This window comes from Mobula hypostoma, chromosome 5 (assembly GCF_963921235.1).
Source record: "Mobula hypostoma chromosome 5, sMobHyp1.1, whole genome shotgun sequence".
Classification (NCBI taxonomy): Eukaryota; Metazoa; Chordata; class Chondrichthyes; order Myliobatiformes; family Myliobatidae; genus Mobula; species Mobula hypostoma.
Genome location: NC_086101.1, coordinates 18,718,489 through 18,733,789, shown reverse-complemented (window position 1 = coordinate 18,733,789; position 15,301 = coordinate 18,718,489). Strand labels below are relative to the sequence as shown.

General features: G+C 51.4%; 1 protein-coding gene across 1 annotated transcript in view; it reads left to right on the top strand.

Moving 5' to 3' along the window:
- Window positions 1-8,543, top strand: part of sh3bp5lb (SH3-binding domain protein 5-like, b) — a 37,075-nt gene extending 28,532 nt beyond the window's left edge. Inside the window, exons 2-6 of the mRNA XM_063048139.1 lie at window positions 1,144-1,206; window positions 2,559-2,687; window positions 4,202-4,363; window positions 5,286-5,459; window positions 5,882-8,543. Coding sequence (XP_062904209.1) covers window positions 1,144-1,206; window positions 2,559-2,687; window positions 4,202-4,363; window positions 5,286-5,459; window positions 5,882-6,310 — 957 coding nt within the window. The 3' untranslated portion in view covers window positions 6,311-8,543. The remainder of the gene's footprint in view (window positions 1-1,143; window positions 1,207-2,558; window positions 2,688-4,201; window positions 4,364-5,285; window positions 5,460-5,881) is intronic.
- The last annotated feature ends 6,758 nt before the right edge of the window (window positions 8,544-15,301 follow it).

The following is a 15,301-nucleotide window of genomic DNA, read 5'->3' as shown; positions in this document are numbered from 1 at the left end:
GGGAAGCAGTGGATGAAAGGGTTAATTCCCTCCCCTGGGAACAGGCTGCCAGAGGTTGGACTGTGAGTGGGGTTAATACACTCATGACTGGGCTGCCTGGAGTCTGACTGAGTGGAGAGCAGTGAGTGAAAGGGTTAATACTCTCTCAGGATTGGACTGACTGTGGAGATTGGTGGGAGAGAGGTTTAATGACCTGGAGGCTGTAGGTTAAGGGTGAAAGGTGAAATATTTAGGGGACCCTGAGGGGGAGCCTCTTTGCTCGGAGGGTGGGTGTGAGTGTGAAATGAGCTGCCAGCGGAAGTGATGGGTGCGGGTACAATTACAACATTGAAGAGAAATTTGTTCAAGTACGACTGTGGGCCAGTGGGACCAGGCAGAGTAACAGTTCGGCACAGATGGGCCGAAGGACCTGTTTCTGTGCTGTGGTGCCCTCTGACTCCCCTGGCTACAGGCCGGGTTCGACTGACCGGGGAGCGGTGGGTGAAAGGGTTAAGTGTTGGAGCGTGGAAACGGGCGGCCGGTAGCTGAGTAAACGTGAGAGTCCAGTGTCCGGGGCAGCACACACTGTGAACAGTGGCATAGATAGAGTCACTTGTACTAATTGGACTGTTGGGGCCAGAGCCCTGTGTAGAAAGGAATAAATATTGCAGGAGAGAAGCTGTGACTGGCTGGGGATGGGGGTGGGTGTGGGGAGGTGTCACGTGCGTGAAGGACACTGATCAGAAATGTCCTGGGTGAGCGCTGGGGGCCTGAGGGGGTCAGGGAAAATAGTGGGGTGCCAGGATGTGGGATCAGTGGGAGAGATGTAGGAGGAGGTCTGTGCAGAGCATCGATGTTGTTAGTTGGAGGGTCAGTGTCAGTCATCTGCTACACAGAAGATTTGGCAGACACCGGGCATCGTGAGCGTTAGGTTAGCGTAGAGGTTAACACAACGCTTTACAGCACCCGCGACCCGTATGCACTTCCTGCCACTTTGGTACGTTTGCCTGGTGACCGTGCGGGCTGCCTCTTTCCATGCGCGCGTGTGTGTAATTCTGCATGCCAGGACGTTTTCACATGCGTGAGTCTGCATGCCTGTTTGTGAGGGTGACGGATTGGGTGGACCGCGGTGGACACTGACGCAATTTGTCCTCCTGTCTGCAGGAGGAGCTGGAACAGCTGAACCAGGCCAGCGAGGAGATCAACAAGCTGGAGCTACAGCTGGACGTAAGTGTGTCCTCCCTCCGCCCTCCGCCCTCCAGCCGCTGCCCACCCCCCCCAGGGAGACAGCGCACAATCCTGGCAGGAGCGCTCTCAGCTGAGCTCGGAGCCTGACCCTGGGAGCAAGGCAGCCATCTTGTAGATGTGCACCTGGATCCCTTGTGCTGCCCCCTACCACCAGGCCCCTTGAAATAGCAGAGTGGCTTAAAAGTCTCTGCCATCCCACCCAAGCTCTCTCCTCGTATCCCTTCCACTAAGAAATATTTCCAGCGCCTTTCTGAATGTACGTAATGATATGGCTTCCTGTTCTCAAGTTTTCCACAGGCTCACCAGTCCCCGGGATGAGAAATGTCTCCTCATCTCAGTTTAAAAATAATTTACTCCTTTACCTTGGACCCTGTTCCTGGACCCGCAGTCTCTGGGAACATGGTTCTGGCATCAGGGAGCTTTTACCCTATGTACGGCATGGGAGGTGTGTGAGGGGCCAGTGTAGGGAGAGTTTTACCCCGTGTGTAACCCGTGCTCTTCCTGCCCTGGAACAGGCCAGTGTTGGGGAGCTTTACCCTGTGTGCAACCCATGATGTTACTGTCCTGGAAGTGTGTGAGGGTCCAGTGTAGGGAGAGTTTTACCCTGTGTGTAACCCGTGCTCTTCCTGCCCTGGAAGTGTGTGAGGGGTCAGTGTGGGGGGAGCTTTACTCTGTGTGTAACCCATACTGTCCCTGCCCTTACTTCTACAAGAATAATTGATTATAAATTCAGAACACTGCTGTCCTAATGTACGATCATATTGTAAACAAAACCTAGACAAATCATGACCAACACAGACTAAGCCAACAGATTCCCATCCTCATCAAGGATCATGTTTATTCTTCTCAGGACCCTATAGTCCCGAAACACTTTTGTGTTACCCTTGGATGTTATGTTCTCTTTCCACAGCTACCTGCATGTGGACAGTACTCAATTCAATTCTAGTTCAATTGTCATCCAGCCATACATAAATACTCATGAACACAAGCAAACGAGACAGCGTTGCTATGGGGTCAAGGTGCAAAACGCATTACCGACAGTCACACACAGGAACACATTCATGGAGTAACAGAGGCCTGACGCCCCTGTGACACTGCGGCTCGATGAACAGTTCTTACCCATACAAGCCCCTGTTGAATATCCGTAACATACAACGACGCACAATATGCATATATAGTCCAGACCCCTGCCCCCCAAGCCCACTGGGATCACCTCTCAATCGGCCCCAGAGCCTACTGGGCAATACTGTGGATTAGAGACTCCGTCCTTGCAGATACAGGCATGGAAAAACACAGCCAGACAAACGTGTATATGTATACGTCTTCCATAGGAGGCCAGGAACACTTACCGGAAAATCCTCTCGGAATCCGCCAGGAAGCTGAATGCCCAGGGCTCCCAGCTGGGCAGCTGCATTGAGAAGGCTCGCCCGTACTATGAGGCTCGGCGGCAGGCCAAGGAGGTGAGGTTTCTGAGCCGGCCACACTCGTGTTCAGCGGTGACTCTGGTGTGGGGGGAGGGCCCTCCGCCGAGGGGATTGGCTCTTACTGGGTTGGGGTCCCTCTGGCGAGGGGATTGAACACCCCGGGGTAGGGGGACCTGTCCCAAGGGGATTGATTCTCACTGGGGTGGGGTGGGGAGGGGGTGTCCCTGTCCCAAGGGACCGAGTCTCCCTGGGGTGTGCGACGCTCTGCCAAGGGGATTGAGTCTCACTGGGGTGGGGAGGGGGGGGGGTGTCCCTGTCCCGAGGGACTGAGTCTCCCTGGGGTGTGCGACGCTCTGCCGAGGGGATTGATTCTCCCCGGGTGGGGTGGGGAGGGGGGGTCCCTGTCCTGAGGGACTGAATCTCCCCGGGGTGCGTGACGCTCTGCCAAGGGGATTGATTCTAGCCAGGGTGAGGAGGGGGTGTCCCTGTCCCAAGGGACCGAGTCTCCCCGGGGTGCGCGACGCTTTGCCAAGGGGATTGGGTCTCACTGGGGTGGGGTCCCTCTGGCGAGGGGATTGAACACCCCGGGGTGATGGAACCTGTCCCAAGGGGATTGATTCTCCCCAGGGTGGGGTGGGGAGGGGGTGTCCCTGTCCCGAGGGACCGAGTCTCCCCGGGGTGCACGACGCTCTGCTAAGGGGATTGATTCTCCCCAAAGTGGGGTGGGGAGGGGAGGTCCCTGTCCTGAGGGACCGAGTCTCCCCGGGGTGCGCGACACTCTGCCAAGGGGATTAAGTCTCACTGGGGTGGAGGGGATCCCTTTGCCGAGGGTTACTCCTGACATCATCTTCTGCTTGTTTTTCTCTCCGGGTGAGCGTCAATATCCAGAGGAGGACGACCTGTGGGAATTAGCACCCCAGGGTGCCATGAGCCCCTTTCGCAGAGTGGTGGCAGCACCCTGGAGTTGCCGCTGGGCGCTGGCCAGCACGGGAGTGCGGGCAGTGGTGGTTGGGTTTGACGTTACAGCCCAGCACTGTGGGGGTGGGGAACTGTCTCCCAGTTCCGCGTCTCACTGACCAGCTCCTCCCTCTGCTGAGCACCCCTCCGCAGATCCACCTCGCGTGGTGTGCATCGCCGAGTCCATAGAAAAATAGCATGGAAACAGGCCTTTTGTCCCATCTAATCTGTGCTGACCATCCATTGTTGCATTAAAATTTTCATTTTATTATCCCCACGTCCCCATCAACTCGCCCCAGATCCGGCCACCCACCCACATGCCAGGGGGAGAATTTACTGCTGCCAGTAAACCCACCTTGGCAGCCTCCTTGGGACACGTGTGTGGGATGTGTGAGGAAACAGGAGCACCCATGGGAGACGTTTGCAGTCACAGGTAGCACAGGTTAGGGCTAGTGAGTTGTGGGACCTGTGGGCTGTCTCAGCACATCGTCAGACCGTGTTGGCCGTACACCCAAACGTCACAATTGACTGTATGTTTCACCGTACGTTGTGATTTTTAAGAGGAAATCTGATCTTCACGTTTTCCGTTGAAGGCCCAACAGGAGACGCAGAAGGCAGCCCTGCGATACGAGAGGGCAGTCAGCATGCACAACGCCGCCCGCGAGATGGTGTACGTGGCCGAGCAGGGTCTGATGGCCGACCGGAACCGGCTGGACCCCACTTGGCAGGAGATGCTGAACCACGCCACCTCCAAGGTAAACCAGCCCCCCACCCCCGGCTCAGAGTCTTGCCATCATCCTGAGACAACCCCCCATCCTGTGTCGACCCTCCCCCTCCCCCGTGGCCCTGTCTGGGATCCCCTGCATTCAGATTTATTTATTTATCGTGTGTGCTGGTCATCAAAACGTATGGTGAAATGGTTAACAAACAGAACCGCCCGAGGATGTGCTGGGGGCAGCCCTCGCATCCTGGTGCCATGAAATAGATTAGGACATCAGAAGTTCATTGTTTTATCGTGCAAGAGGTCCGTTCAAGAGTTTAATAACAGTGTTTGAAACTGTCCTTGTGCCTGGTGGTACGTGCTTTTAGGCTTTTGTATCTTCTGCCCAATGGGAGAGGGGAGGAGAGACTACGTTGGGGGTGAGCTGTTTTCATGAGGTAGCAGGAGGTGCAGACAGAGTCCATGGAAGGGAGGCAGAGAGGCTGGTTTGCATGATGCACTGGGCTGAGTCCACAGCTCTCTGCGATTCCTTGCAGAGCAAAGATGGAAGGCACCAAGGTAGGATGCTTCCTACGCATTTCTGCAAAACCTGGTCCGGGTCTTTGGGGACTTACCAAATTCCCTGAGCCTTCTGTGGAAGTAGAGGCACATGGATGAAAGGAAAAAGATGGGTTATGTGAGCCGGTAGGGTTAGATTGATCCTGGAATAGGTTAAAAGTTTGGCGCAACATCGTAAGCCGAAGGGCCTGTTGGTGGGTGCTAGGAGCCTAGAGCCGTGCCCCTGGGTGGATGCGAAGTGCCTGGGGCTGTGACCAAACCCGGAATGGCACACGGGGTCCACGGGGACAGGCGGACTTCGCCCGTGCTGAGTGACAGCAGCTCGGTGAGGCGTCCTCCCAAGCTGGTGTTTGATTGTGATTGTTATTCACCTGTTGCTCCCCATCCGCCCTCACCAGGTGAACGAGGCGGAGGAGGAGCGCCTGAGGAGTGAGCGGGAGCACCAGCGGGTGACGCAGCAGTGCCAGCAGGCCGAGGGCCGTGTCCAGCAGCTGCAGAAGGCCCTCAAGAGGCTCATCCTCAAATCCAAGCCCTACTTCGAGCTCAAGGCCCAGTTCAACCAGATTCTGGAGGTACTGTCTGTCCTTGAATCCCCTCCTTTCGTTACCCTACATCCCAGTGCATTTCACACTCCATCCTTGCCTCTGCTCCCTCCTTTCCTCTGCCCTCCTGCCACTCCCACAGTCCCTACCCTCTCCCCCTCTACACCTCTCCCTCCCTCCATCCCTTCCTCTCACTCACTGACCTTCCCCTCCACCACACCTCCCGCTCCCGTCTCTTCATCCTTCTGACGACAACACCAGTCCAGTGTGATATTCCTGGATCAGACGGTGTCCTACCCACTACTCCGTTCCGCCCCTCACTGTCCCTCCCTCTCTCTGATCGATCGAGCTTGTGTGCTATAATCTTTTCCGTTCCATTCCCACTGACACTCCTACCCCATCGCCTCACTCTCCCCCTCACTAATTCTCGCTCTCCCCCCCCCCGCCCCCAGGAGCACAAGTCCCGGGTGACGTCCCTGGAGCAGCGGGTGTCCCAGGCCAAGACTCGATACTCGGTGGCCCTCAGGAACCTGGAACAGATCAGTGAGCAGATCCACGCCCGGCGCCTGCGGGCTGTGGGACCCCGGCGCGCCTCGCCCGTGGGCGCCGAGTCTAGCCCGGCCCAGCCGGAGGAGGGGGATAGGGAGATGCAGGAGGCCTCGGCCCTCACCCCACTGGGAGCTGAGGGCCCTGCCTCTGATACCCTGTCCGTCCTTAGCTTCCAGACCATCGCCTCCGACCTGCAGAAGTTCGACTCGGTGGAGCACCTAGAGGAGCTATCAGACGCCACCAGCCTGGACAGCGACGAGACGGAGCCCGAGACGACACGCAGCAGTCGCTCCACCTTCCTCTACAGGCACCACCGCAGCGTCAGCCTGTAGCCCGCTGGTCTGGGAGGGGTGGGCAGTTCCTGTCTCCTCCCCCACCACCCCCTCCACTGGCCCCAGGTACTCGCCTCCCAGGGCGTCCTACATCCACCTGCACAGGGGCATTGGAGACGTTGGCCATAAAGGTCAGGGTGTAGGGGGCTAGTGGTGGGAGCCCGGGGTCCGTATACCCAGGACTGTACTGTACCTCCAGGAGCCCTCCTGGAATCTGTCTACAGGGTGTCTGTAGACCATGGTCACTCCCTGTGAGATAACCTGCCAGGAGGCTGTACTCTACTCCGTAGGGATGCAGGAGTGTATGACTGAGGCATGGCAAATAATCCAGGGATGTCTCCCCACCCCACTTCTTTTTCTTGTCATGGGTACTTAATCCAGGGGTTTCTCTTTCACTGTCACTGGCCTCCGGCACATTACGCAGAGGTTTACCAATCTCCTGTCCTGCCCGAGTGAATCGCACCATGTTGCCCCTCTCTCTGTGTCACCCAGTGTTTCCTCCCTTGTGTCAGCTGGATAAATCACCCAGTGATTTTTCTCACTGTGTCTCAGCCAGGGGAAGTCACCCAGTGCTTCCACACTCTCTTTATCTCAGCCTGGATTGATCACTGTGTTACCACTGGGACTCCAGTGTACCTCGCCCATGAGTGGCAGGCCCAGCTGGGAGAAATCGCCCAGTGTTTCCACACCCTCTGTACCTCAGCCCCGTAAATCCCCAGTGTTTCCACACCCTCTGTATCTCAGCCCCGTAAATCCCCAGTGTTTCCACACCCTCTGTACCTCAGCCCCGTAAATCCCCAGTGTTTCCACACCCTCTGTACCTCAGCCCCGTAAATCCCCAGTGTTTCCACACCCTCTGTATCTCAGCCCCGTAAATCCCCAGTGTTTCCACACCCTCTGTATCTCAGCCCCATAAATCCCCAGTGTTTCCACACCCTCTGTACCTCAGCCCCATAAATCCCCAGTGTTTCCACACCCTCTGTACCTCAGCCCCATAAATCCCCAGTGTTTCCACACCCTCTGTACCTCAGCCCCATAAATCCCCAGTGTTTCCACACCCTCTGTACCTCAGCCCCATAAATCCCCAGTGTTTCCACACCCTCTGTACCTCAGCCCCATAAATCCCCAGTGTTTCCACACCCTCTGTACCTCAGCCCCATAAATCCCCAGTGTTTCCACACCCTCTGTACCTCAGCCCCGTAAATCCCCAGTGTTTCCACACCCTCTGTACCTCAGCCCCGTAAATCCCCAGTGTTTCCACACCCTCTGTACCTCAGCCCCGTAAATCCCCAGTGTTTCCACACCCTCTGTACCTCAGCCCCATAAATCCCCAGTGTTTCCAGACTCTCTGTACCTCAGCCCCATAAATCCCCAGTGTTTCCACACCCTCTGTACCTCAGCCCCGTAAATCCCCAGTGTTTCCAGACCCTCTGTACCTCAGACCCGTAAATCCCCAGTGTTTCCAGACCCTCTGTATCTCAGCCCCGTAAATCCCCAGTGTTTCCAGACTCTGTGTCTCAGCCCCGTAAATCCCCAGTGTTTCCAGACTCTGTGTCTCAGCCCCGTAAATCCCCAGTGTTTCAGCCCCATAAATCCCCAGTGTTTCCAGACTCTCTGTATCTCAGCCCCGTAAATCCCCAGTGTTTCCAGACTCTGTGTCTCAGCCTGGGCAGATCACCCAGACTCTGCACACCCTCTGTACCTCAGCCAGAGTCCGCACAGCCTGTGTATCTCAGCCCAGGTACAGAAGAATTTCCTTCCCCATTCCCCCTTGCACACGCTCACTCATCGATGTGCTGCTCTGGTGCTCTGGTCAGTGTGAGCCTCCCTTCTCTCCACGTCCTCTCGCACCTCCCTTGCCCCAGAGTGCCCATCCAGCATCCCCTTGTGGAAGGAGAGGCATTTGATCTGCATTGAAGATCCGTCCGCTTTGGAACCCCCCTGGTCTGGTAATCCCATGCACGATGGACCTGGTACTCAGGGAACCTGGTCTGATGACTGCAGGGCTGCCCATGTATCTGGGATGTATTTATTACAGACTCGTTTTTATATCTGTACACATTGGCCAATCCATCTCAGTTCATCCCTCTCTCTGTGTAGAGAGAGAGAGAGAGAGAGAGCAGCCTCAACACACCTTCAGGATGACTGGTCTCTCTCAGTGTTGCTAACTTTTCAATGACACTTCCTGGTGACTGGGAAGTAGGTTCTGCAGTAAATAAAATTGTAATTTCTGCGCCAAATCTCTCGCCATTCCTTTGTTCTCCTGGGTCCCTGCCAGGACTACAGCTCCACGGATGTTATTGGGAGGGCGGGGGGGGGTGGGGGAGTGTAGGTGTTTGGAGGGCAAAGCTGCTCTTGTGACGCGGAAGCTTTGGAAAAGGTCCGGAAGATGGTTAGCGGGATGCTGAACAACAGATTCTGCAGGTGATGGAGATCCACGTCAACACACATGCAAAATGCCAGAGGAACTCTGCAGGTCGGGCAGCACCCACAGAGGGGAATAAACCACCGACATTTCAGGCCAAGACCCTTCTTCAGCAGGTTGTTGTTCCTCTCAATAGATACTGCCTGACCTGCTGAGTTCCTCCGGCATTTTGTGCGAGTTTTCCTAGTTTAGAAGGTAGGAGCTGGAAGGAGAGGTCGAACCAAGGTGGGTTGTTTTCTGTGGAGCATCAGAGGCTGATTGGAGACCTGATAGAAGTTCATGAAATTATGGGGAGCCAGAAATAGGTGTTCCTCCTGGCGTCAGAATCAGGCTTATTGTCAACACAACTATTGGGGGAGAGAGGATGACCCAGGAGAGGAAAGTCACAGCAGTCAGGACTCTGGCACTGAGTCTGACTGTGGCTCGGAAAGGGAAGCGGGTAGAAGAGGCAAGATGTGGTGAAAGGGGATTCGCTGGGGGGAACAGAAAGGAAGTTCCGTGAACAAGGCCGAGATTCCTGGATGGTGTGTTGCCTCCTGGGTGTCGGAGCCAGGGACGTCTCTATCAAGTCCTCAGCATTCTTAAGTGGGAGGGTGAGCACCAGAGGTCGTGATGACATGGTTAGGAAGAGGGACAGGGTTCTGCAAAGTGAGTTCAGGGAGTTAGATGCCAAGTTGAAGGACCGGACCTCCAGGGCTGTGATCTCAGGATTGCTTTCTGTGCCATGTGCTAGTGAGGCCAGATCGTACCGTTTAACACGTGGCTAAGGAATTGGTGAGGAGGGAGGAAGAAGAGACAGTTTGTACCTAAACTGAAAGAGGACTAATATCCTGGCGGGAAGGTTTGTTAGAGCTGCACAGTGGGGTTTAAACTAGGGTTGCAGGGGGACATGAACCAGAATGCCAGAACAGATAGTGGAGAGTTTGTGGTGGCGGATGTTGGTAAGACCTCAGACAAAGTCAGGAATCAAAAGATCAAGCATAGTGGGATTAATGTCCTGAGCTGCATTTATTTCAATGCAAGATCTATTGTAGGAAAGGCAGATGAGCTCAGGGCATGGAATTATGACATTTTAGCCATGAGTGAGACCTGATTGCAGGAGGGGCGGGACTGGCAGTCCAATATTCTGGGGTTCTGTTGACCGAGGGGAGAGGCATCATTAATAGTCAGGAAAAATGTCACAGCAGTGCTCAGTCGAGACAGATGGGAGAACTCGTGGAACTGAGGAGTAAGAAAAGTATGACCCCGTTAATGGGATTATATTATTGTCCACCCAACAGTCCGCGGGATTTAGAGGAGCAAATTTGTAGAGAGATTGCAGACTTGCAAGAAGTTCAAGAATGTGATGGTAGGTGATTTTAACTTTCCACATATTGACTGGGTCTCCTATATTGTAAAGGGACTGGATGGGATAGAGTTTGTCAAATGTGTTCAGGAAAGTTTCCTTAATCAGTATGTAGAAGTCCCAACGAACCAGTGTGTGATACTTGATCTATTAGGGAATGAGTCAGGGCAGGTGACAGACGTTCGTGCAGAGGAACATGAGAAACTGCAGTGCCATTAGATTCAAGGTAATTATGGTAAAAGTTAGGTCTGGTCCTCGGTTAGGATTCTAAATTGGAGAAAGGCCAATTTTGATGGTGTCAGAAAGGATCTGACAAGTGTGGATTGGGACAGGTGGTTTTCTGGCAAAGGTGTACTTGGAAAGTGGGAGGCCTTCAAAAGTGAAATTTTGAGAGTGCAGAGTTTGTACATTCCTGTCAGAATAAAACAGGTAACAAATTTAGGGAACCTTGGTTTTCAAGAGAGATTGTGGCCCAGGTTAAGAAAAACAAAGGAGGTGCATAGCAAGTAGCAGCAGGAAGGAATAACTGAGGTACTTGAGCATTAAAAAAAATGCAAGAGATAAATCAGGAGGGCCAGAAGAAGGCTTGAGTTTGCTCTCACAGACAACAAAGAAGAATCCTAAGAGCTTGTGTGGATATGTTCAGAGCAAAAGGATTGCAAGGGACAAAATTGATCCTCTGGAAGATCAGAATGGTAATCTATGCGTAGAGCCAAAGGAGATGGGGGAGATCTTAAATGGATTTTTTGCATCGGCAGGATGGGCACAGTCTATAGAAGTGAGGCAAAACAGCAGCAAGGTCATGGACTCTGTACAGATGACAGACGAGGAGGTCTTTGCTGTCTTGAGGCAAATTAGGATGGACAAATCCCCAGGGCCTGACAAGATGTACCCTCAATTCCTGTGGGAGGCAAGTGCAGAAATTGCAGGGGCCCTAATAGAGATATATATATATTTAAATCATTCTTAGTGACAGCTGAGGTACCAGAGGATTGAAAGATGGCTAATGTTGTTTGAGCAACACACACAAAATGCTGGAGGAACTCAGTAAGCCAGGCAGCATCTAGGAAAAGAGCGCAGTCAATGTTTCGGGCCGAAACCCTTTGACAGGACTGTTGTTCCGCTGTTTTAAGAAAGGCTCCAAGAATAAACCAGGAAATTATAGGCCAGTGAGCCTGACATCAATAGTGGGAAAGTTATTGTAAGGCATTCTAAAGGACTGGATATACAAGTACTTAGATAAACAGGGACTGATTAGGGATAGTCAGCATGGCTTTGTCTGTGGTAGGTTGTGACTAATGAATCTTATAGAATTTTTTGAGGAAGTTACCAGGAACATTGATGAAAAAAAGGCAGTGGATGTTGTCTATTTGGACTTCCAGCAAAGCATTTGACAAGGTCCTGAATGGGAGGTCTGTCAAGAAGGTAGTAAACTGGATTAGACATTGGCTTTGGGTGGGAAGCCAGAGAGTGGGAATCAGTCGTTGCCTCTCTGAGTGCCACAGGGATCAGTGCTGGGTCCATTGTTGTTTGTCATCTATATCAACAATCTGGAAGGTAATGTGATTAACTGGATCAGCAAATTTGTGGATGACACCAAGATTGGGGGTGTAGTGGACAGCGAGGAAGACGACCAAAGCTTGCAGCGCGATCTAATCTGGACCAGCTGGAAAAATGGCAGATGGAGTGTGCAGAGAAGTGTGAGGTGTTGCACTTCTGGAGGACCAACCAGGATTAGTCTTACACAGTGAGCAGTAGAACAAAGGATCTGGGAATACAGGTCTATAATTCATTGAGAATGGCATCACAGATAGATAGATCATAGAGAAGGCTTTTGGCACATTGGCCTTCAGAAATCAGTGTATTGTGTACAAGAGATAGGATGTTATGTTGAAGTTGTATGAAATGTTGGTGGGGCCTAATTTGGAGTATTGTGTGCAATTTTGATTACCTACCTATGGGAAAGATGTAAATAAGGTTGGAAGCTTAGAGAGAAAATTTACAGGGATGTTGCTGGGACTGGAGGACTTGAGTTATAAGGAAAGATTGAATAGGTTATAGCTATTACTTGGAATGTAGAATATTGTGGGGAGATTTGATAGAGGTATGCAAAATTATGAGGAGTGCAGATAGGGTAAATGCAAGCAGGCTTGCTCCACTGAGATTGGGTGAGACTACAGCTAGAAGTCGTGGGTTAAGGGTGAAAGGTGAAATGTTTATGGGGAACATGAGGGGAAACTTCTTCACTCAGAGGGTGGTGAGAGTGTGCAACGAGCTCTAGCACAAGTGGTGGATGTGATTTCGACTTCAATATTTAAGAGAAGTTTGGACAGGTACATAGATGGGAGGGCTGTGGTCCAGGTGTAGGTCGATAAGACAAGGCGGTTTAAATGTCTCGGCATGGATCAGATGGGCTGAAGGGCCTGTTTTTGTGTTGTAGTTTTCTATGACTTTATACAAAACACAGGAGATTCTGCCGTTGCCGGAAATCCAGAGTAACACATACAAAATGGTGCGGGAACTCAGCAGGTCAGGCGGCATCTACGGAGAGGAATTAAACAGTTGACATTTTAGACTGAGACCCTTCATCAGGACTATGTGTTCTCATTTTGTATGAGTTAATAAGATTTATTATCACTGATGATTAGTCGTGAAATGTATTGTTTTGCGGTAGTAGTGCAGTGGAGGCGTAACAAATTACTATAATAACAAAAATAAATAATTAGTGCAAAATAAAGGGATGATGAGGTCATGTTAGACTATAAAACATTGGAGCAGAATTAGGCCATTCAGCCCATCGATTCTGCTCCACCATTCCAGCATGGCTGTTCATGGCGTTATAGGCTGGTCAGAAACCTAATGGCGACAGGGAAGAAGCTGATCCTATGATGTTGAGTGTGGGTCTTCAGGCCCCTGATGGTAGTAATGAGGAGCGGGCATGTGCTGGATGATGGGGGTCTTTCACGATGGGTGTAGCCTCCTTGAGGAATTGACTTTTGAAGATGTCCTCTGGTGGGAAGGCTTGTGCCCGTGATGGAGCCGGTTGGGGCTACAACCCTCTGCACTGAAGCCTCCATACCAGGCGATGATGCAACCAGTCAGAATGCTCTCCACTGTACATCTGTAGAAACTTGCTGGAGACTTTTGGTCACCTGCCAAACAGGTGAGGGGGGTAATGGAGATATGCAGAGCCAGAGGTGATGGTGGGAGCCGATATGATGGTGGCATTTAAGGTAGACTCGTGCGAGGAAATGAGGGATGTGGATCATGTGAAGGCAGAAGAGATTTAGTTTAATTCACTGGTTCAGCACCGACACTGTGAGCCAAAGGTCCTGTTCCATTGTTGCACGGTTCTTTGTAAGCAAATAGACAGAAAGCATCGAAACAGGCCTTTTGCCCCAACTTGTCCAATCAGAATCAGATTTAATACCACTGGCATATGTCGTGATAGATGTTGGTTTGTGGCAGCAGTACATTGCAAGACATAATAATAAAAAAATACAAATTACAATAAGATATAAACCTATACTTCAATTGAATAAATAGTGCAAAAAGGGAAAAAAAAGTGGTGTACATGGGTTCATTTCCGTTCAGAAATCCAATGGTGGTGAGGAAGAAGCTTTTCTTAAAATGTTGAGTGTGTACCTCCAGGCTCCTGTATCTCCTCCCTGATGGTAGCAATGAGAAGAGGACATGTCCTGGGTGAAGGAGGGGTGGTGGGTCCCTAAGGACAGTTGCTGCCTTTTTGAGGCATCGCTCCTTGAAGATCTCCTCAATGCTGTGGAAGCTAGTGTGAGCTAGACAGTGTTTAGCCCTTAGACCTCCAAACCTCCCCTACCCAAGTACTGAGCTAAACACAGGAGATTCTGCAGATGCTGAAACCTCAGAGTAACACACACACAATGCTGCAGGAGCTCAGCAGGTCAGTATGTATAGAGCGGAATAAAGAGTGGATGTTTCAGGCAGAGGCCTTTCATCAGAACACTTATTTATCGAAATAGCTTTTAATTGTTGCTAATTTACCCACTTTGATCACTATTTCTGGAAGTTTGTTCCAAATATGTACCACCCTTGGCATGAAGTTCAATTCTTAAAACCGATACCCTCTTGTTTTTAACACTTGCTCCTTGGGGGAAAAAAAAACACAATGTATTTTGATGACACAAAGGTTGGGGGTGTTGTGGATGGTCTGGAGGGTTGTCAGAGGTTACAGCGGGTCATTGATAAGGATGCAGAACTGGGCTGAGTAATGACAGATGGAGTTCAACCCAGGTAACTGTGAAGTGGTTCATTTTGGTAGGTCAAATTTGAGGACAGAATATAATATAAATGGTAAGACTCTTGGCAGTGTGGAGTATCAGCAAGATCTTGGGGTCTGTGTTGATAGGACACTCAAAGCTGCTGCGCAGGTTGACAGTGTTGTTAAGAAGGCATATGGTGTGTTTGCATTCATCAACCATGGGATTGAGTTCACGAGCTGAGAGGTAATGTTACAGCTATATAAGACCATGGTCAGACCCCACTTGGAGCACTGTGTTCAGTTCTGGTCACTTCACTGCAGGAAGGATGTAGATACTTTAGAGAGAGTGCAGAAGAGATTTACAAGGATGTTGCCGGGATAGGAGAGCATGCCTTATGAGAATAGGTTGAGTGAACTTGGCCTTTTCTCCTTGGAGCGATGGAGGATGAGAGGTGACCTGATAGGGGTGTATAAGATGATGAGAGGTATTGATCGTGTGGATAGCCAGAGGCTTTTTCCCAGGGTTGAAATGGCTAGCACGAGGGGCATAGTCGTAAAGTGCTTGGAAATAGGTATCGAGGGGATGTCAGGGTAAGTTTTTCACACAGAGAGTGGTGGATGCATGGAATGCACTGCTGGTGGGTACAGTAGGGTCTTTTAAGAGACTCTTAGATAGGTACATGGTGTTTAGGTATGCAGTAGGGTAATTCTAGCAGTTTGTAGAGTAGTCTACATTGTGGGCTGAAGGGCCTGTGATGTGCTGTGGATTTCCATGTTCTATGGTTCTTTCGACTTATCTATGACTTTAATCTTATATAGAGTACCTGTAACAGGTCAACCCCTCATTCTCCAACGTCACAGGGCCTCGAAGAAATACTTGCCCTACCTGTTAATCTATTCTGATAGTGTGATGGGAGAGGGTTTCTGAGGGATGGATGAGATGTTATTGAGGGATGGGGTGATGGAGAGGGGTTACTGAGG